The sequence below is a fragment of the Asparagus officinalis genome, chromosome 5 (genome assembly GCF_001876935.1).
Source record: "Asparagus officinalis chromosome 5, Aspof.V1, whole genome shotgun sequence".
In the NCBI taxonomy this organism is placed as follows: Eukaryota; Viridiplantae; Streptophyta; class Magnoliopsida; order Asparagales; family Asparagaceae; genus Asparagus; species Asparagus officinalis.
The window spans coordinates 75753105-75775656 of NC_033798.1; the positions used below are offsets into that span (position 1 = coordinate 75753105).

Consider the following 22552-nt stretch of genomic DNA (forward strand, 5'->3'; position numbering starts at 1 on the left):
CGAACCTCGCGTTCGTACTTCAGACGAACCTCGCGTTCGTACTTCAGACGAACCTCGCGTTCGTACTTCAGACGAACCTCGCGTTCGTACTTCAGACGAACCTCGCGTTCGTGCTTCAGTCGAGCCTCGCGTTCGAACTTCAGACGAACCTCGCGTTCGTACTTCAGACGAACCTCGCGTTCGTACTTCAGTCGAACCTCGCGTTCATTTTTTAAACGAACCTCGCGTTCGTTCCCAAGTTGAACCTCGCGTTCTTTTATCAAACGAACCTCGCGTTCGTTCATTTTCAGACGAACCTCGCGTTCGTGCTTAAGTGAGTCTCGTACTCAATACAGTCGAACCTCGCGTTCGAAGTTAAGGGAACTTCGTGTTCATTATGGTTAAGCCTCGGCTTTTCATGGGTCCACTTTGGTATACTTAATTTATTCAATTAAGTTATGGGCCCTAATTAAGCTGTGAGACCCCAATTAAGTTTTTGGAAATTCAGTTGATTTAAATTAAAACTTTTTAATTTAAATCTAATTTGGTTTTTAATCAATTATTTAATTCAAATATTATGACACTAAGGTATTAAGGTTGTCTCTCACTCCAATTGATTAATTGAAACAAGAAGTTGCCAAAGTAACCTCTCTTGTGTAGATTGTTCATGAGGAATGTGAGATGTTTGTGTGTATGCTTTCGTGTAAATATTTAATCGGCCCAAAGGAAGGTTAATATTTATTTAGACTGTATACACATCTGCGATGATAAGCGTGTGACAATTATAAGGTTTACATGTGAATAATGAATCGATCCAAAGATAGTTTCATTATTTGACATGAGTTATTGTCAATGTTTGATCATTGCAACAAGGTATCACTTACAAGTTAATATTACTGTCCAAAGACTTGATATTAATGTTGTGCCGGTATCTTGGATGGGGATTGTCATTATTTGAATTTTATTGATTATGGTTATTGATGTGAGCATTTTTGTTTTATTTCAGCTAATGCATCTGCTGCAACAATTTCTGCTAACATCAACTCAATTCCCATGCTAAATGGGACAAACTTCAAGGTTTGGAAAGAGAACATATTAATTGTTCTTGGCTGCATGGATCTTGACTATGCATTAAGAACTGAACAACCCCAACCTCTCAATGCGGATAGCACTCCTGATGCAAAGAAGGAGCATGAGAAGTGGGAGCGTTCAAATCGCATGAGTCTTATGATCATTAAGCGCGGCGTTCCGGAAGCCTTCAGGGGCATAGAATCCGAAGGGATTACTAAGGCTAAAGATTTCCTTGCCGAAATTGAGAAGCGTTTTGCGAAAAACGATAAGGTAGAAACAAGCACGCTTTTAGCTCGCTTGATTTCAATGAAGTATAAGGGCAAAGGAAATATCAGGGAGTACATTATGGAAATGTCTCATATTGCTTCAAAGCTTAAGGCACTTAAACTCGATCTTTGTGACGAGTTATTAGTGCATCTGGTTTTGTTGTCTCTTCCTGCACAGTTTAACCAATTTAAGGTCAGTTATAACTGTCAAAAGGAGAAATGGACTCTAAATGAGCTCATTTCATACTGTGTGCAAGAAGAAGACAGGTTGAAGCAAGATAAGACAGAAAGTGCTCATTTGGCCTATGCCTCTAAGGATAAGGGCAAGAAAAGGAAGAATGATAAGGAAGCTGCTAAGGGTCCAGTTGAGAAGAAACAACATAAGGATAATCAGGGTTGTTTCTTCTGTAAGAAGCCTGGACATGTAAAGAAGGACTGTACAAAATATCACGCCTGGCGTGATAATAAGGGTACGTTCCTTGCTTTGGTCTGTTCTGAGGTTAATTTAGCTTCAGTACCTAGAAACACTTGGTGGTTAGACTCTGGTGCTACTACTCACATAAGTGTTTCTATGCAGGGTTGCCTGAGCTACCGAAAGCCAAGTGATGTTGAAAGACACATCTTTGTGGGCGACGGACAATCGGTAGATGTGGAAGCAATTGGGCACTTTAGGTTGTTGTTAGGAACTGGTTATTATTTGGATTTAAAAGATACTTTTGTAGTACCGTCTTTTAGACGGAATTTGGTTTCTGTTTCTGTATTGGACAAATCAGGTTATTCTTGTTCATTTGGAAACAGTCAATTCAGTTTATCTTTTAATTCAAATGTTGTGGGAACCGGTTACTTGAGTATTTATGACAACCTATATTTGCTTGATACAATTGCTTCTTACAATGAATCCTTGCATGTGGAATCACGTGGTACTAAGCGTAAATTAAATAAGGAAAATTCGGCGACATTATGGCATAAGCGCTTAGGTCATATCTCAAAAGGTAGAGTTGAGCGTCTTGTGTCTGATGGCATTTTGGATTCCCTTGATTTTTCGGACTTCGACGTATGTGTTGAATGTATCAAGGGAAAACAGACCAAAGTGAAGAGATTAGGTGCCAACAGATCTTCGGATGTCTTAGAATTGATACATACGGATATTTGTGGGCCATTCCCTACGGAATCCTGGAATGGTCAACAATATTTTATATCATTCATAGACGATTACTCACGTTATGGGCACCTATATCTTATTCATGAAAAATCTGAGTCTCTGGACATGTTCAAAGCCTATAAAGCTGAAGTTGAGAATCAACTCAACAGAAGAATTAAAACCGTCAGATCTGATCGTGGTGGTGAGTACTACGGTAGATATGATGGTTCAGGTGAACAACGTCCAGGACCATTTGCTAGATACCTAGAGGAATGCGGTATCGTCCCACAGTACACTATGCCGGGTTCACCTAGCATGAATGGTGTAGCTGAAAGACGAAACAGGACTCTTAAGGATATGGTAAGAAGTATGATTGCTCATTCTTCTTTACCAGAGTCACTCTGGGGAGAAGCACTTAAGACAGCAGCTTACATTCTGAATAGAGTACCAAGTAAAGCAGTTGCTAAAACACCTTATGAGCTTTGGACTGGTCGAAAGCCCAGTTTAAAGCATTTACATATTTGGGGATGTCCAGCTGAGGCAAGGCCTTATAGGCCAAATGAAAAGAAATTGGACTCCAAAACAGTTAGCAGCTACTTTATTGGGTACCCTGATCGCTCTAGGGGCTATAAGTTTTATGATCCCACTATAAGGAATATTTTTGAGACGGGAACAGCAACATTCTTTGAGGATGTTGAGTTTGGGGGGAGAAATAAGGTTAGAGACATTAGTTTTGAGGAGGAATTGGCTTCAGATCCAATCCATACAGTTACTTTTGACAATATTCAGGTTCCTATACCTGTTGTTGCTCAAGAAGTAAATCCGGAACCTCAAGATGATAATGTTGAACAACTCCCTGTTCCAGAAGAACAAACTCAACAACCTCAAGAACCAGTGCCATTAAGGAGATCCACGAGAGAAAGGAGAAATGCTATTCCGGATGATTATATTGTATTTCTCCAAGAACATGAGGAAAGTAGTGGAATGTTAGAAGATGATCCAATCAACTTCTCTCAGGCCATGAAAAGTTCTAACTCTCAACAGTGGATTGATGCCATGAATGAAGAGTATAAGTCTATGCAAGACAATAAGGTTTGGGAACTTGTCCCATTGCCAGAAGGTGCAAAACCAATTGGTTGTAAATGGATTTTTAAAACCAAGCGGGATGCAAACGGTAATGTGGAGAGGTATAAGGCGCGTCTTGTGGCTAAAGGCTATACTCAAAAGGAAGGCATTGATTATACAGAGACTTTCTCTCCGGTTTCATCGAAAGACTCTTTCAGAATAATCATGGCACTTGTTGCTCATTATGATCTTGAGTTACATCAGATGGATGTTAAGACTGCATTTCTCAATGGAGACATTGATGAGATGATTTATATGGTGCAACCAGAAAACTTTGTGTCAGGAGACCCAAAGAATATGGTTTGCAAATTAAGGAAATCCATCTATGGACTCAAGCAAGCTCCTCGTCAATGGTATCATAAGTTTCAACAAATAGTTATCTCGTTCGGTTTTGAGATGAACATTGTTGATGACTGTGTATATCACAAGTTCAGTGGGAGTAAGTATATTTTTCTGGTTCTGTATGTGGATGACATCTTGCTTGCCACTAATGATATAGGCATGTTGCACGAAACCAAGAGATTTCTATCAAAGAATTTTGAGATGAAAGATCTTGGGGACGCCTCTTTTATATTAGGGATCCAGATACATCGAGATCGCTCTCGGGGTATTCTTGGATTATCACAAAAGAGCTATATCGATAAGGTACTTAAAAGGTTTGGCATGCAAGATTGCAGACCAGGTGACACCCCTGTTGCTAAAGGAGACAAGTTTAGTCTCAATCAGTGCCCTAAAGGTAACCTTGAAATTCAGGAAATGCAGAAGATTCCTTATGCTTCGGCTGTAGGAAGTCTAATGTATGCTCAGGTATGTACGCGTCCGGATATTGCGTACATTGTTGGGATGTTAGGCAGATACTTAAGCAACCCTGGTATGGATCATTGGATAGCAGTCAAAAGGGTTATGAGGTATCTTCAGAAAACAAAAGATTACATGCTCACATACAGAAAATCAGAGAAATTAGAGGTCATTGGGTATTCGGACTCTGATTTTGCTGGATGCCAAGATAGCAGGAAGTCTACATCAGGCTACATTTATATGTTAGCAGGAGGAGCTATATCATGGAAAAGTGTCAAACAAACACTAGTAGCTTCCTCCACTATGGCAGCAGAATTTGTAGCTTGCTATGAGGCATCCAATCAGGGAATATGGCTGCGAAATTTTGTCACGGGACTGCGCATTTTGGAAAATGTTGAAAGACCACTAAGGTTATATTGTGACAATAAATCTGCAGTAATGTATTCCAATAACAACAGGAGCTCAACTAAGTCAAAACATATTGACATTAAGTTCCTGGTTGTGAAAGAAAGGGTACAGAGTGGACAGATATCCATAGAGCACATTGGGACAAACTCCATGATAGCTGATCCTCTTACTAAGGGATTGCCACCTAAGGTCTTTCATGAGCATACTGCTCATATGGGTGTGGTATTATTTGAGGATATTATGTTTTAGTGGGAGTTTGTATTTGTGGTGCTTTATGTTTGGTTGTATTGTCTGATCAGAATAAAGTATTCAGTTAAGACACTCTGTTACATTATGTTTGGTTTTGACCTCACTAAGGAGGACCAGTTGAAAATAGACATGTACTGATCACATTGCATGTAATTTTCATGCTGCACATCCATGATTGATCTATGTCATTTGATTGTATTGGTATATGTGACCATTGATGGGTCGAGTCACGATAAATGTGACGAAGGCCGCTTTGATCCTATATTGATATAGTCAATGGACGAGATTGTTCGGAAATACCTTTTCAGTGATAGCAATTTTTGAGCTCATAAGGTTATACACAATTTAAGGAATCATATGGTGTCCAAGTGGGAGATTTTGTTGGATTTAATCTAATAAATCTATTTGTGGGCACATATGATTAATCAATGTGTATTGCTGTCTTTCAGGATAACCCACTAAAGTGATCAATTAAGTTGGGTTAATGGGTATTTAAATATAATCATGGGGTTATATGTGCAGATACCAGGTTGTAATTGTGATTTATTGAGGGGCTAAATTACAAAAGTACAACATCTATAAATAAGGGGTTATGGTCCCTAACCTAGGGTTACATTCTCTAATTCTCTACACCCCCATCTAGCTAGAGAAATTCGGATTTAGAGAAACCCTAAGGTTAGAAGATCCAAAACCCATCTCAAGGTTCATCCATGGATTCAGGTATAAGCTTCCGCTCTTTTAATGATTCTTGTTAATCTCTTCGAATTAATCATGGCTATATGGTTTTAGATCTTAAGTTTTGATTTAGATCTAACACATGAGGTGTTGCATGTGAAAGGATAATAGTCATAATTAGAGTTCTCATTGTACGAATATTTAAAATTTAAAAATTAAAATTTGATTAGGATTGTATTTCATTGTTTATTTTGAATTTAGAGATTGATTAATAAGTCAGATTATATCCCACGGCCATAATCTAGGTATACATGATATAATCTGTAAGGGGATTTATGAAGATTAACTACAACGCCTTTGGTTTTCGAGTGCACATTCGCACGTGATATAATCTGTAAGTGGATTTCTGTTTTTTTAAAGTAAGTGGATTTATTTATAAGATACCTGATATTGTTTTTAAAATTGAAACATTAGATTTATATCCTAAAACTTTGTAAGTGGATTTATGAAGACTAACTACACTGCCTACGGTTTTCGAGTGCGCATTCACACGTGATATAATCTGTAAGTGGATTTATTTATAATATACCAGATATTGTTTTTATAATTGAAACAATAGCTTTTATATCCTAAAACTTTAAGTATTATATCATTTTACAGTAATTTGAATCTATTAATCTGTAATTTTGATGGTATATACTACCTTGGATTAGAATAAATTATTAAATACAATTTAAAAATTAGAATTTGATTAGTGATAGGATAGTTCAAACTATATAGGTGTATTTTTGTCTACCGAAAGATTTTTCCGAATTCGTGCTTTTAAAGAGAGTATGATATGATTTTGTTAAATAACATGTTAAAAATCTAATACATCCTCATTACAACCTATAATTTTTTAAATATATTTTCTCACCTTAACAAGACACTTTCGTCATTACAAGGTTCACTTTTCACCGCTAGATCTTCCGGCCAAGGCCCAAGCCAAAGAGTTGAAGGCAATGAATATTTTTATTGGAGTTACAGCTGGTTCTGGTGTACGTGTTGGTCTTGCAGATCCTTGCATTCGCCATAGAAAGAGAGCTTCCAAGTCAACAGAAAAGTCACTCGTACACAGGCCTGCCCTAATTCTTATTTTTTCACTTGAAAATAGAGCAATAGGAGAAAGTAAGCTTCATACAACTCTCTCTAAACTTTTTTATTCCATTCCCCCAAACCACCATCCCTCCAAAAATTAGTGGCAGTGGGTGTTTATTCCATTTTACACACCTTATTTAACAAAATATGAACGAAATTTATGGGTTGCCGGATCTTTGTTAACGTTGCATATTATCATCATGGTTTTGTTAAAATTGATTACCTCGTGTTGGATTTCCTGAAAATTTTATTCTTTAATGGTGTGGTTTCATATAAAAATTGTTGATGTCTGGAATCACACAGCCAATAGGGGGGAGGTTGTCTACCGAGGGAGGATGATAAAGGATAAAGTGGCCGACTCCCCCTTCGACTTTATGCCTAGCTCTGAGCACACAGAATGGACTGATGACCTGCACACACAAGGAACGTCGGGGTACAGGGTGTGTTTCCACCGTGGTACCTCTGACGGTCAAGTTAGAAGATGAGTTTGAGGGAGGTTTTGGGGAGAGTCCCTGGGCCATTGAGGTCCATGCAGGGTACATTCTCATTTTAGAATTTATTTTTAAGCAACTTGAAGAAAAGAATGACTTCTTAGTTGTTTGAGTTCAAAGAACCTGAGTCCCAAAAAAGAGAGTGCTGGCTCTGGTCCCCTGTTTCGAATCCATTGCCTCCCTCTTTATAGGCTGTTGAGGATAGACACATGGCTTCATCAGGGGTCTAAGGACGATGGTGGGGGATGAGCTGGAGGCTGAGTCAACAGTAGTCCTTTCACGTGTCGCTAGGCGACTGGAGGAGATACTATTTTGAGATGATGGCGATAAGGCCCCAGGATTGATTAGATGGCGTATGGTCGAGAATACGGCGAGGTGCTGAGTCGCCCTTATCTTTACAGATTGCGGTTAGTGATTAGAGGGCGAGGCACTCGAGTACATAAGGCGCCTCGATAACATCCCAGGTTTGACGGATAAGGATAAAGGGAAGATAGGCTGACCAATCTAACCACTCATTGCTTCACAGATGGCAGCTGGCGACTGGAGAAAAGGTCGTCTGAGCTCAGAGGGTGTAATTGATTACGTCCCAGAAGTGACTTAGGAATAGAATGAGCTGTCTTTGCATTTAAGACTTCGTCAGAGTTTGAGACTTTTGATGTGACTAATCAATACCATGGTTGATTGATGTATATCTTGGAAATAGCTCAGTTGGATGACTCGGATCTTTATCTTCCCCAGCAGGATTGTATTGAAAGGCGGGTCATTCTCGTAACTTGTTGACTAGATAAGTGAGTCGTCAGCCTAGTCAAACAGCTCGGTAGACAGCTGAGTCGCCACTGGGGGAGTCGTCTCGATTGGGAGTTAAGTGGACTCCTGAGTAATCGCCTTAAAGGCGAAGGACCGACTGCTTCCGTGCTTCGTGTCGGCTAAAGCGTTTGGCTTTTGGCTAGGCTTTTCAGCTGAGTTGATTTGAATTGTGACTCCATTAGGCTCATGGAGACAATCTTCTAATCATTTTTGTTGATAAATGGTAGATTACCATAACAGTTGCCCCCTTTCATTCGGAGCCGGCTTTGGTCGGGTCCGAGTGAAATAGATATGACTCGGCTCTTAATATCATGGATCTTTAGCCAGTTAATCGCAGCTGGAGAGATAGTACTTGGGCTTGTTAACTATTGATCCTTCTTTGGTTTAACGTTGCCGACATTAGAAATCGTTTAGTGGGGAAACGAGGCATCGTGGGAAGAGTGGGCAGCAGTTATGCTGGGCGGTTGATATTCCCCGCGAGTCGTTTCTGTTTTTGAAAACGGATCTTTTTTGATCTTCCTTGGTCGCTTCGAGATCATGCCTCTTGCGTTCTTCTTCAGAGGCTTATAAATAATCCCTGACATGACTTTGGGAGCACATTCTTCATCAGGAATATTTTTCTTATTGGATCCCTATTCCTTTAAGCATTTTACATATGACTTTTCCTCAAAATGACCGTGAGAGGAGGCTCAGGGTTCTGTATTGTTCTCGATCGAGAATGTCATTGGATGACGTGACTCGCTCGCATAGTTGGTACGACATCTCCCTCGCCATGACCATAGGGGTACCAGACAGCCTCACTCCGGTGCATATGCACGGCGAAGACCGAGTTCCTCTCTACTGGGCGCACCTAGAAGGCTTGCGCCTGCCGCTGCATCCCTTCGTCAGGGAGGTTTTCGCTGCGCTGGGGGTTTCCCCTGCCAATTCCACCCGCACGTCATTTATACTTTGATGGCGTTTATAGATGCCTGCTTCGAGGCGGGCATGGTGCCCAACATTAATTTGCTCGGGCAAGTAGTTAGTGTGGGGTCCGCGGAGGGCGACCCACACTATTTTCTCCACTACCGGGGCGACTTCCACCTGGATGATGACTTTCGCCTGGGTATTTGGTACCGACAACATTCTATCCTGCTCGGGTTGGCTCGAAGTGCAGGACAATGTGTTGGAGCCGAGGGCCCTTAGCCCTCCCAAAGCCGGAGACCTAGAGGAGCTCTATCGCCATCTCGGCCTTCAGGAGTCCAGGGCTCTAGACGGGGATGAATTCCCAGAGGTGGACGGGTCTTCCTCATCTTCCTCCGACTCAGGAGCAGCAGTCCTTCCTCCCCTAATGGAGGTATGTAAAAGGACTGAATCGGAGGGGCTAAGTTCTTCCAGGAGGCCTCTCAAGAAAAAGAGGGGTGACTCGCCAAGTGGTGGAGGCTCTGATTAATAAGGAGGAGGATCGAGGCTGCCACTCAGGAGGTTCGGTAGCTGGATCTAATTTTGCTTTTTTCTTCTTTTTGTAAGCCACGTTGGGCCTCTTTTGTAAAAACATATTTTGAATAGAAAGTAATTTTTCTTATCATTTGTTTCTGAGAATTATAAACTGTCTGCTGAGACTTGTGACCCTGTCATCATTATCATTCGGCCTGGTCCTCTTCTTTAAGAATTATGTCGGCCTTTATAGACCATAAGCATCGGCGTCCTTGCTTCTTTGTTTAGTCGAGAAGCATAAAGGTTGTAATCAGCACTTTGTCTTGAGCTCGTCTAAGTAAGGAAACTCAGGCTTTAATGACCGGTCGAGGCACCATACTTCGGATTTATTCTTACTGAGGAGTTTGAACTGGATGACCGATTGCGAAGTCGTTGTGCCCTGGGTCTCCCCTGAGGCGGCACCAAGGTCTTTGTACCGACTGAGAAGTCATTGTGTCTTAGGCCTTCCCTGAGGCGACACCAAGGTCTTTGTACCGACTGAGAAGTCATTATGCCTTAGGTCTTCCCTGAGGCGGCACCAAGGTCTTTGTACCGACTGAGAAGTCGTTGTGCCTTGGGCATTTATTGAGGTGGCACCAAGATCTTTGTACCGACTGAGAAGTCATTGTGCCTTGGTCTCAACTCTAAGAACCAAGGACTTGGTGCCGACTGAGAAGTCGTTGTACCTTGGATTTACCCGTATGAGAAACCAAGGTCTTGACCATAATGGTTGATGAGAGCAGACGGAATCAAACCATATGTTGTGCCTTGCGCTTACCTTTAGGAAGAGCCAAAGGTCTTTGTTCCGACTGAGGAGTCGTTGTGTTTTGGGTTTACCTATAGGAGGCACTAAGGTCATAACCATAATGGTTGATGAGAGCAGAAGGAATCAAACCATATATTGTGCCTTGGGCTTACCTTTAGGAAGATCCAAGGGCTTTGTTCCGACTGAGGAGTCATTGTGCCTTGGGTTTACCCGTAGAAGGCACCAAGGTCTTGACCATAATGGTTAATGAGAGCAGACAGAATCAAACCATATATTGTGCCTTGGGCTTACCTTTAGGAAGAGCCAAGGGCTTTGTTCTGACTGAGGAGTCATTGTGCCTTAGGTTTACCCGTAGGAGGCACCAAGGTCTTTGTTCCGACTGAGAAGTCATTGTGCCTTGGGCCTTCCTTGAGGCGGCACCAAGATTTTTGTACAGACTGAGAAGTCGGGTGCTTAGGAGACTAGGTCTTCCATTTCCCCTTGGGCCGAGAGGCGACTGTTGGAGTCGCCAAATGGTTGTGCCTTGGTTTTATCCTGAGCAGGTACCAAGGGCTTTGAGATCGACTTAGAATGGCGTCATGCCTTGGGCTTATTCCTGATCAGAAGCCAAGGACTTTGAGATCAACTTAGAATGGTGTCGTGCCTTAGGCTTATTCCTGATCAGGAGCCAAGGACTTTGAGATCTGTTTAGAATGGCGTCGTGCCTTGGGCTTATTCCTGATCAGGAGCCAAGGACTTTGAGATCGGCTTAGAATAGCACCGTGCCTTGGGCTTATTCCTGATCAGGAGCCAAGGACTTTGAGATCGACTTAGAATAGCATCGTGTCTTGGGCTTATTCCTGATTAGGAGCCAAGGACTTTGAGATCTGTTTAGAATGGCGTCGTGCCTTGGGTTTATTCCTGATCAGGAGCCAAGGATTTTGAGATCGACTTAGGATGGTGTCGTGCCTTGGGCTTATTCCTGATCAGGAGCCAAGGACTTTGAGATCGACCCTTTTTTTAGCTTTCATTGATTGTTTGAAATTTATACATAATAGAGTACAATAGATTCACACTCGTAACTTCGGATGATGTTGAATTCGTGCTTTTTACTCAGATGCTTTTTGAGGATGACTTTTTGCTAGGGACTAGGTTACCGAGGCTGAGCTTCTTTGAATGTTTTTTTGCTTGTGAATGTTCTTGCCTTGACGAGAGCGAGCCGTTGCTTCATTGGCTGCCCTTATTTGCCGAACTAAGGTACGCCCGGAGTCGGGGTTTGCTCTTTCTCTTGATGGTGAGCCGTTTGGCTTTTGAGGCGTTGTTGAGTTGCTGATATATTTGCCATCTCATTGGCCAAGGACCTTCTTGGAGGCTTTGTTGAGATCCTTGCAGGTCGATGGTGGACATGGTGATTTTCAACAGATATTGCTTGTCCACCGTCGGTTGCTCTGTTAGGCCCGATATTTCGTTGTTTGAGCTTTTTGGAAGATGTTGCTCGACGGAGGGGCCCCATGCAACTTCTGTGATGGGGGCTTCTTGTTGGAGAGAACCCCACATACCGACGCTTTGTTCCCCAGAATTTGATGGGATCATATTTTTCCTCTTGAGGTTTCCAAGGATAGCGACGGCCGGACCATCCTATAAATGGAGGAGCCTTCTTGCAGGGAGAGTGCAAGTCACATGCTTCAACCACCAAGTTTTACTTCGACTCTGACGGTTCTGAGCAGCGACTGGGGGCCAGAGCTGTTAATCTTCCTGAGAAGACTAGATGGCGAGCCCTTGAGTTCTTCCCACTTTCTCACGCTGGGTGAGAAAGGACTTCTTCTATGAAGGCGGTGATGGTCCGGGTGGCTTGCCAAAGATTTAATGGCTGCTCCTGGGGCCAAATGGGCTGGCGTGACGTCGAGTTTGTACCATTCTGGATCTGATCATAACCCTTGGTGGAGGAAGGGCTCTTCTTGTGATCCAACTCTAGGCTTCTGGGCTGTCCAGAAGATGGAGTTCTTATCTGTGGCGACCGTAGGAAGCCTACGCTTCATGTTCAAGCCAGACGAGCACTTTAGTGCTGCATCTTCTTCAGGAGGGCTTTCGGGGTTCTACTTGGCAAATACTCCCTAGAAAGTTGTTGGAGCCCCAGAGGGCTACGCCTACTTCTGGCTCCTCATAGCCATAGACTACTCCTCCTTAGCTTGAGTGATGCGATTTCAGGCTTCACTTAGCTTGAGTGATGCAATTCCAGTAGTGTAAGGATAAACTGGATCAGGCTCCTACTCAGAATTGGACATTTCTTCTCAGAGAAGAGAGTGGGCCCTACGGTGGGCGCCAAACTGTTGATGGCTGGAATCACACAGCCAATAGGGGGGAGGTTGTCTACCGAGGGAGGATGATAAATGATAAAGGGGCCGACTCTCCCTCCGACTTTATGCCTAGCTCTGAGCGCACGGGGTGGACTTATGGCCTGCACACACAAGGAACGTCAGGCTACGGGGCGTATTTCCCCCGTGGTACCTCCGACGGTCAAATTAGAGGATGAGTTTGAGGGAGGTTTTGGGGAGAGTCCCTGGGCCATTGAGGTCCATGCAGGGTACATTCTCATTTTAGAATTTATTTTTAAGCAACTTGAAGAAAAGAATGACTTCTTAGTTGTTTGAGTTCAAAGAACCTGAGTCCCAAAAAAGAGAGTGCTGGCTCTGGTCCCCTGTTTCGTCTTAGTTGTTTGAGTTCAAAGAACCTGAGTCCCAAAAAAGAGAGTGCTGGCTCTGGTCCCCTGTTTCGGATCCATTGCCTCCCTCTTTATAGGCTGTTGAGGATAAACACGTGGCTTCATCAGGGGTCTGAGGACGATGGTGGGGGATGAGCTGGAGGCTGAGTCAACAGTAGTCCTTTCACGTGTCAGCTGGCGACTGAAGGAGATACTATTTTGAGATGATCTCGATAAGGCCCCATGATTGATTAGATGGCATATGGCCGAGAATACGGCGAGGTGCTGAGTCACCCTTATCTTTACAGATGGCAGTTAGTGATTAGAGGGCGAGGCACTCGAGTACAGAAGGCGCCTCGATAACATCCCAGATTTGACGGATAAGGATAAAGGGAAGATAGGCTGACCGATCTAGCCACTCATTGCTTCACAGATGGTAGCTGACGACTGGAGAAAAGGTCGTTTGAGCTCAGAGGGTGTCTTGATTACGTCCCAGAAGTGACTTGGGATTAGAATGAGCCGTCTTTGCATTTAAGACTTCGTCAGAGTTTGAGACTTTTGATGTGACTGATCAATACTGTGGTTGATTGATGTATATCTTGGAAATAGCTCAGTTGGATGACTCGGATCTTTATCTTCCCCAGCAAGATTGTATTGGAAGGCGGGTCATTCTCATAACTTGTTGACTAGATAAGTGAGTCGTTAGCCTAGTCAGACAGCTCGGTAGACAGCCTAGTCGCCACTGTGGGAGTCGTCTCGATTGAGAGTTGGGTGGACTCCCGAGTAGTCGCCTTAAAGGCGAATGGCCGACTGCTTCCGCACTTCGTGTCGGCTAAAGCATTTTTGGCTAGGCTTTTCACCTAAGTCGATTTGAATTGTGACTCCATTAGGCTCATAGAGACAATCTTCTAATCATTTTTGTTGATAAATGGTAGATTACCATAACAAAAATTGAAATAAATAATATATATCTATGATTTTTAAGACTTCGTACATCTTTAAACATTGCAACAATCTAGTCGAGAGAGAGAGAGAGAGAGAGAGAGAGAGAGAGAGAGAGAGAGAGAGAATACAACGCGACCTAACCCTTGGGTGATCTAGACATTGGGCAGCTCCTAATATGCTCCCCGTCTGTTTTCGTCAAAAGTTGTCTCGTTGTGGAATTCATTATATCTTCGGTCGATTAACATAAATTCAAAAAGAAATAGTCTTTTTATAACCTATTTTACACAACAAAAGGAAAATTATAACTTTTTAGAAACAAACGCAGGATCGTTGTTTGGATCGCTGCTTGCGTGGGATCTTTGCCTGTGCCGGGAGCGCTTTGACTCGTGGACCACCAAATCACAGATTCTGATTGAATCGTGAGGGGTTTAATGATTCTTTTTTTGTTTATCGAAGCGAGAATTTAAAACGAGATCTTATCAAAGTAAGATAGTCGTTCTTCTTAAGATCAAGTCAAAGCTCGAATCTCAAGGAATGGCCAGAAGCTCAGGAACTCTGCTCTCTCTGCTCCAAAGTGCTCAAAAATGATCAGCCGGGGTTATTTATAACCCCTATGAACAGTTAGAGGAAAATGAGCTCGCAAGACAGCATTTGTTGTCTTGACTACCGAGACAGTGTTTGCTGTCTCGGCGGCCGAGACAGAGTTTACTGTCTCGGGTTCCGAGACAGTAAATACTGTCTCGGAAAACCCAACTGCACAGTGATTTCTGCAGTAACTGCCTTCCCACATTTTAAACTCTGTTATTTTGACAGTTATCCACGTGATTCTCGCCCACGATGTTTTCCACGTCTTTGGCAGTTAATGGACACGTGTACGGCAGTTATCAAGGTGGTTGTTGACCATTTCAACACTATCTCGCTGGCGAGACAGTAAACACTGTCTCACTGGCGAGACAGTAAAAGACGTCTCGCTGCGAGACAGTAAACACTGTCTCGCTGCGAGAATGTCTCGCTTGCGAGACAGTAAAGACTGTCTCGCTGGCGAGACAGTTCATATCTGTATTCTTTTGATTTTTTGATGATCTCCTCTTGTGCTGTATTTGGATATCTTTCAGTATTTTTTGACGCCTACAGATACCCCCTCCAAAGTATTCCAGACTCATTCTTGTATAGAAGAGTCTGTGATTCTTTGGATAAGATAGATTTTTCCTTGCAATTTCTTCAGTAGTTTGTTGAGAAAGTTGCGTAACATGGTCTACGGATGGCTTCAATTCTTGACTTCTTCATCTTTTAGCCTATTCAGTGCTTTATAGAATAGCTAAAATTCCTCCGGTGCTGCGTTTATCGTGTGGCCGCTGTAGAAGTCTTGAATTTGAACTGCCGTCGAAAAATGGAGAAATAGTTTATACTCATATGCTCTATTGGAGTGTTCGGGAAATAGTTTAACCTCATATACCCGTTAGAAGATAATCAAGTTATTCTTAAGAATATTCTGAGTAATATTCTCCAGAAACTTCCTGTTGAGGGTAGGGAAACAGTTTAGACTCATGTACCTATTGGAGTAATACGGTCCCTTTTTTGTTGGTAGAGATGAACCCAATGATGGAGAGGAAGAACTTTATATTCTATCTCCTGGTCTCTTGTTTGTTGGTAGAGATAAACCCGATGATGGAGAGGAAGAATTTTATATTCTATCTCCTGATCTCTTGTTTGTTGGAACCCAGAATCGGAGAGGAAGAATTTTATATTCTATCTCCTAGGTGCAAAGGAAACTCAAAGTGGGATCTCCACTTAGAGAATCTGGATTGGTTTGAATAATCCTAACTGTCATAAGGTTTGATTATTCAACTGAAAGTGGACCTCTCGTTCATGGAATGAATCGAGAAGAGATTTTAGTTGTGGTCCTAACTGTAGTAAGGTTTGACCAAGTGGGAGTTTTGAGACGATCCTAACTGTTTAAATGTTTGATCGTTCAATTTGTGGACCTCTCGTTCATGGAAGGAATTGAGAGGGGATTTTGGTTTTGGTCCTAACTGTTTAAAGGTTTGACCAAGTGGGAGTTTTGAGACGATCCTAACTGTTTAAAGGTTTGATCGTTCAATTTGTAGACCTCTAGTTCATGAAAGGAATCGAGAGGGGATTTTAGCTTTGGTCCTAACTGTTTAAAGGTTTGACCAAATGGGAATTCGAGACGATCCTAACTGTTTAAAGGTTGATCATTTAATTTGTGGACCTCTCGTTCATAAAAGGAATCGAGAGGGGATTTTGGCTTTGGTCCTAACTGTTTAAAGGTTTGACCAAATATGAGTTTTGTGAGGGAAGATTGATCTAAAAAAGTGATCGAATCTCATCTCAACAAAAGAGTATTCGGAAATCACCATGGGGATGTAGTGTTTATCGGGTTATCCCTAAGAAAGTTACATATAGCATTCTTCCGAGAACTTCCCTTTACATGAACCATCCACCCCCAGCTTTCTTCGCGAAACTGGGTCTAACATCATGTTGAGTTACATAACCGGGTTATCCTTAAGAATATTACATGTAAAAATTCTCCAGGAACTTCCCGTCAAGTGGGTTATCCTTAAGAATATTACATGTAAAAATTCTCCAGGAACTTCCCGTCAAGAGTAGGAAACAGTTTTAGACTCATATACCTATTGGAGTATTGAGGAGCAGTTTATACTCGTATACTCTTTGGAGTGAGGGGAAACAGTTTATACTCGTGCACCCAATTGGAGTTAAGGAGAAAAGTTTATACTCGTGTATCCAATGGAGTTTGAGTCATCTTCACTTGGCTTGTTTCGCCGTTATGACGCCAGAGTCAATTAATGCTTGGATTTTATTTTTGAGTCCAAAGCAAATCTCGGTGGGATGAAGAACCCTTCTGTGGTACGCACAGTAGTTTGGATCCGTAATCCTCTTAGCTCCCTCTTGATCTTTAATAGGTGGTAGCTCAATTTTGTCATTGGCGAGGAGGTATTTCAATATGGCTGGAGTTTCATTATCTTCGAAAGAATACTCCTTTTAGAACCTCGGATCGAGAATCACGTTCACAGGAATTGCGGATGTCATCGGTTGACCTCTCTCAACTTTCTTTCTTTTAAGAAAGTGTTCAGCTTGTTCACCACGTAGTTTTAACTATTTCCATGTTTTGGATGGTACGACCCCTAGGGCTTCCAGGACATCGATGGAGAGATTATTGTGGCATGTTTGCAGGTTACGGAAGCGCTTGACAAAATTGTCGATTGACTCTCCGTCTTTTTGCTTCTCATCTAAAAGGGATCCAATTGATACTTCGGTGTCGTCATCGAAGAAATTGCTGAGGAACAAACTTTCCATGTCATCCCAGCAATTAATGCTTCCTGGCTTGAGACGTCGGTACCAATCGAAGGCGGGCCCACGAAGGGTGCCAACGAATGACCGGATTATTAAAGCCTTATTTCCAGAGATCATGCCCAAATGAGACTTGAAATAAATCAAGTGCTGAGTAGGCGAGCTTTTCCCGTCAAACGGTGTGAAGTTAATCAAATTGAATTTTGCCGGGTACGGTATTGAATCCCATTCTCTTGGATAGGCACACGGAATACTCGTCTTCTTTACTTCAAAGCATTGACTTTATGTTCAAGGTCTTGCATTTTTTTGTCCTCATCTTCATCTCTCTTTGAGTGATGTTGAGCAGAAATAATTGGGCCACCCACAGTGTTATTAAAAGGTGAAATTGAACCACCCCCAATATTATTGTTGGGAGGATCCGTTGAACCATCCCCAGTAATATTATCATTGGAAGGTATATCAGCCATAATGATTTCATCCACTTCTGGATCGCTGTCATCTATAACATTCTGAGTGTGGCGGCTGGATTCAGCTCGCTGACTGGATTCAGAAGGTTGAGGCCGTTGAGCTTACAATTCTTTCATTTGTTGAATAGCCAACTCTATTTCTGTCTTTATCTCAGCTCTAATTTCTTCACGTTGTTTGGCTAGAGCTTCTTGAAGCATTTGAGCAAACTGATCAGGGGTGATTGTGAGCACTTCTCTGGTTTGCCCCGTGCTAGACATTGTGTCATCAGAAGCAATGGCTGAACAAGTGTCTGAAAGTTCATCCTCCGAGGATATTCCTTCATGCATTCTCTTGTAATCCATGCGTCTGATGGCTCCTAATTGGAGTCGGGACATCCGTTTGGAAATTCTTGAATTGACTTTTCCTCTCGGGGAAAGGTCGGGATTTGATTCATTTGAATGCCGCTTAGATTTTCCTTTATCAGCCATGTTGATGGTGACTTCAGGGAATTCATCCTCTTGGACAGCTGATCTTTTCTTGCGGAAATGTCTCGGCTTAGGCTTCAACATTTCGGTGAAAAGCCTTTGGAACACTGAGACTCTTTGCAGGATAGCTTCTCGTTCGGAGTAGTCACATTCTGACAGTACTGCTCTAATGAGTCGCATACAGAAACAATGAGAGCTCATTTCTCGGACAATCCTCTTTCGAGTTTTGTTCACACCCCCAGCTTGATAATACAACTCATCGGTATAATTACCAGAGAATCCTATCGTCTGTTGGTATGAACCCCCAGGTATAACAATGTCTTTTGACGAATATGTCTTCTTCTGAGGATGTAAAGCCTTGTTGGCGTTCTCAGGACAACTTGTTGTCGCATTTGAGCGATCCAAGGTCACGTCAGAAGTCGCATGTTTAGAACCACCCCCTTGCAAGTGCAGAGTCTTAACGGGCTCCTGAGTTTCATTACGAACTCCCAAACGGGTAGAAATTAGGGTTTTCCCATCTTGGAGTTGTTTTGACTTGATAGGAGGATACTTACGACCCCCAGTGTAAGAATCTATTTGGGGTTCATTCACCGGATCCAAGCATTTTTTGACCGGAGCTTTACCTCGATCTTCAGGTAAAGGATCGAGGCCATCCGCCATTATAATTTTAGAGTTCGACAGGTCAGGACTGACCGAGGGTTTCACTGGTGACACAGCGGGTGTTGACACAGTAGACGGACTCGGAACGGACGTTGATGGAGTCGAAGGAGTGCTCTTGTGAAACTTCTTTTAGCCGCGGTAGTGATTGGTGTCGCGGTCGAACAGTGTGCCGAGACTGCCGCGGTTGAAGGAGATGCTGCGACAGTATGAGCTGTCGCGGTTGAAAGAAGTGCCGCGGCAGTGAAGACTGCCGCGGTCAAAGGTTATGTTCTGTAGACCCAATTTTCGTACGAGTTTGGATTTGGGGATCCATACTTTGTGATTCTTTGGTGCTTCCTTAGACACTGTTTTATTCTTTCCTTCTCGTCTTTGTTGTAAAAGAGCACGGGCACGAGCGGTGTTTGCCATACGCTTTTGTATGCGTTCTTTGAGGGTCGAACGGGCCCTTTTGACAAGAGTCCATTCCTCCGACGTAAGTTTTGCTGAGATGTGGGTGATTTGACGTTGAAGCGACTGAACCACTTGATGTTTCCTCGATTCTAAGTCCGCATAGTAACGAACTCCATCGGTTTGTTCCAAGGCCTTAGCCAATTGACGAGCGCGACGTTGGCGTCGCCTCTGACGAGCCCTCTTCGTCAGAGTTGGCGAACTTCGATCGAATGACTCCTTAATTAGGGTGGAATCATTATGAGCAGAGCTTCCGGCTTTGGGGGTCGCCGGGATAATGTTGCGAGGCAAGGCCTCAACAACGATTGGGCGAGAGTCTTCACTTTTAGCCTTCTTTGGCGCATAAGTCTTCTTCAATGATGAGATCCTCTTATACATGCGAGATAATGAAGATCTTGAAGAGGATGATGAGAGATATTCCTCAAACTTGGTTTGGTCAAACTCGTATTCGACCGTGGATTCAACTGGAATCTTGATCGGCTGCGACACGACGGTCTCGACAGCGAGACCATTGGCTCCCACTGTGGTCGCCAGCTTGTTTTCGTCAAAAGTTGATCTCGTTGTGGAATTCATTATATCTTCGGTCGATTACAATAAATTCAAAAGAAATAGTCTTTTTATAAGACCTCTTTTACACAACAAAAGGAAAATTACAACTTTTTAAAAACAAACACAGGGTCGTTGTTTGGATCACTGCTTGCGTGGGATCTTTGCCTGTGCCGGGAGCGCTTTGACTCGTGGACCACCAAATCACAGATTCTGATTGAATCGTGAGGGGTTTAATGATTCTTCCTTCGTTTATCGAAGTAAGAATTTGAAACGAGATCTTATCAAAGTAAGATAGTCGTTCTTCTTAAGATCAAGTCAAAGCTAGAATCTCAAGGAATTGCCTGAAGCTCAAGAACTCTGCTCTGTATGCTCAGCCTCTGGGTTTGCTCTGATCTAGGCTGGATCTGATCTCTCTCTCCTCCCTAAAAAATCATCTCGGGGGGTATTTATAGCCCCGGGTGTTTTCCACGTCCTTGGCAGTTAATGGACACGTGTACGGCAGTTATCAAGGTGGTTTTTGACCATTTCAACACTGTCTCGCTGCGAGACAGTAAACACTGTCTCGCTGGCGAGACAGTAAAAGACTGTCTCGCTGCGAGACAGTAAAAGACTGTCTCGCTGCGAGACAGTAAACACTGTCTCGCTTGCGAGACAGTAAACACTGTCTCGCTTGCGAGACAGTAAAGACTATCTCGCTGGCGAGACAGTTCATATCTGTATTCTTTTGATTTTTTGATGATCTCCTCTTGGGCTGTATTTGGATATCTTTCAGCATTTTTTGACGTCTACACGGTCTTGGGTCCGGTTCTGGATTTGGTTATTATAAAAGTTTTTTTTTAAACACAATCTAAATTATAAAATTCAGAATTGTTGATGTTCTAAATGAATTCCTAGACTATATATTGCTAACATTACAATCAAATTAAGCATCATTCAACAGCAGAACTCAATAAAATCGATGTATATGATAGGCGCCCAGAGGACAGTTAACCTGAGTTTTTTCCTTTATGAATTAAGAATGGAATAAAAAGAGAGAATCTGAGGCTCGTCCATGGATATATCTCATGTTATGAAGAACCATCCGGATTTCAATCAAGAACCTCTTCTGAAAACTTTGATTATAACAATCGGGATGATTTAAAAAAATAAAGCGTGGGATAATTGTTGGACCAAGCATCTCAAGCTTAAACCCGATCCACTAAGAATCACACACCTACGATCTTTACCTGTCCTATTCGTACATAACATAATTTGTAAAACAGAATCAGAGCTCATATCATTCACATAACTTTGCTAAATCCATGTAAATTGAACAACAACAATTCGAATATAAGCCCAAACATATCACGAACACATTTCGTACTACGCGCGCGACTCCACATCTTATAGCCTAGCTACACAAATTTCCTAGTTTATTACCCGCACAAATTGCTAGCATCCCCTTAATCCTTCTCACTCTCCCCTCCACAAATTTCATGGCTCGTAGTCATCTCGGCTCATTTCCTTCTTGTACTCATACCCATCCCTACCCTCCTCATTCGCATACGTCGTCTCCGTATTCTCTTTCGTCGGCTCGTATCCTCTATCATATTCTTCCGTATTTCCCTTTGTCGGCTCATATCCTCCACCGTATTCTTCCGTATTCCCCTTACCGTATCTCTCCGCATTCACGTCGTAAAAATACTTGCCATTCTCCAACAACCTCGTATCGCTCATCCCATATTGCTGCTGCTGCTTATCGTACTGTGAATAACTCGGTACGTTCTTGCTTTCATATCTTCTGAACTCCTCATCCGAAAACGTGAAGGGGGTATTGTAAGTATTCACATTTCTCTTCTCCTCATTCTCGTAGTTTTCGGTTGGGAATTCGGGGTTTGTGAATGTTGAGGGAATTTTGTTAGGCTCCATATAAGCATGACCGTTGTTGTTGTTGTTGTTGTTGTTGAAGTTGTAGCTGTTTTTGGTGGTGGTGGCGGTGGTGGTTGAGGGGAAGAGGGGGGAGCTCGGTGGCCGGCTCCTCGGCGATGGAGGCCGGGGATACTTTGCTGAAGAATTGGCTCTCTCTCGCTTGAATTTGGAGGGAGAAGGCGAGGAAGAGGAGGAAGAGAGGGAGGGAGTTGTCCCTGAAGGAAGCCATGAATGAAATTGGTTAGCAAGAGGTTAAGGGATGTGTATGTTGGTGAGGTTGGATGTATGCATATATATATACATATAAAATGAAGGAGAGAGGGGGAGAGAGAGAGAGGGGAGAGATGGCGATTTTATTCTGGATTAATTTCACAAAATCCCCTGAACTATTGGTGGTTTTGCACACGATCTTTCTGAACTTTTTTTTTTACCTCGTATAACTTCCTTTCTTAAACTTTGTGGTGTCATCTCACTGAACTTCAAAAAAAATTTCTCTTGCACATACCTATATTTTAACTAAAATGTCCTCAAGAGAAAAGCATTAAATTTTAACATTTATAATTTATAGCCGACGTGTCCTTTCTCCTCAGTTAAGGATCCTCTCAAGAAAATTATAATTATTTGCAAATTACAGGTAGGATGTCCGATCAGAAAATATTAAAGTTTAATGGCCCCACCCACTCCCAATCCAACCCAACCAAAAAAAAAATTTGTGCAATTAACCATTTCATTT

At 42.6% G+C, this 22552-nt stretch overlaps 1 protein-coding gene across 1 annotated transcript; it reads right to left on the minus strand.

Annotated features, from left to right (window-relative positions):
- Positions 21166–22108, minus strand: LOC109843956 (protein E6-like). The gene has a single exon (XM_020412951.1). The coding sequence runs from the start codon at positions 21817–21819 to the stop codon at positions 21385–21387; it is 435 nt and encodes a 144-aa protein (XP_020268540.1). The 5' UTR covers positions 21820–22108; the 3' UTR covers positions 21166–21384.

What these genes read in the sequence shown, in the direction of transcription:
- LOC109843956 (XM_020412951.1), bottom strand. Translation starts at nt 21,819, where the DNA reads ATGGAGCCTAACAAAATTCCCTCAACATTCACAAACCCCGAATTCCCA.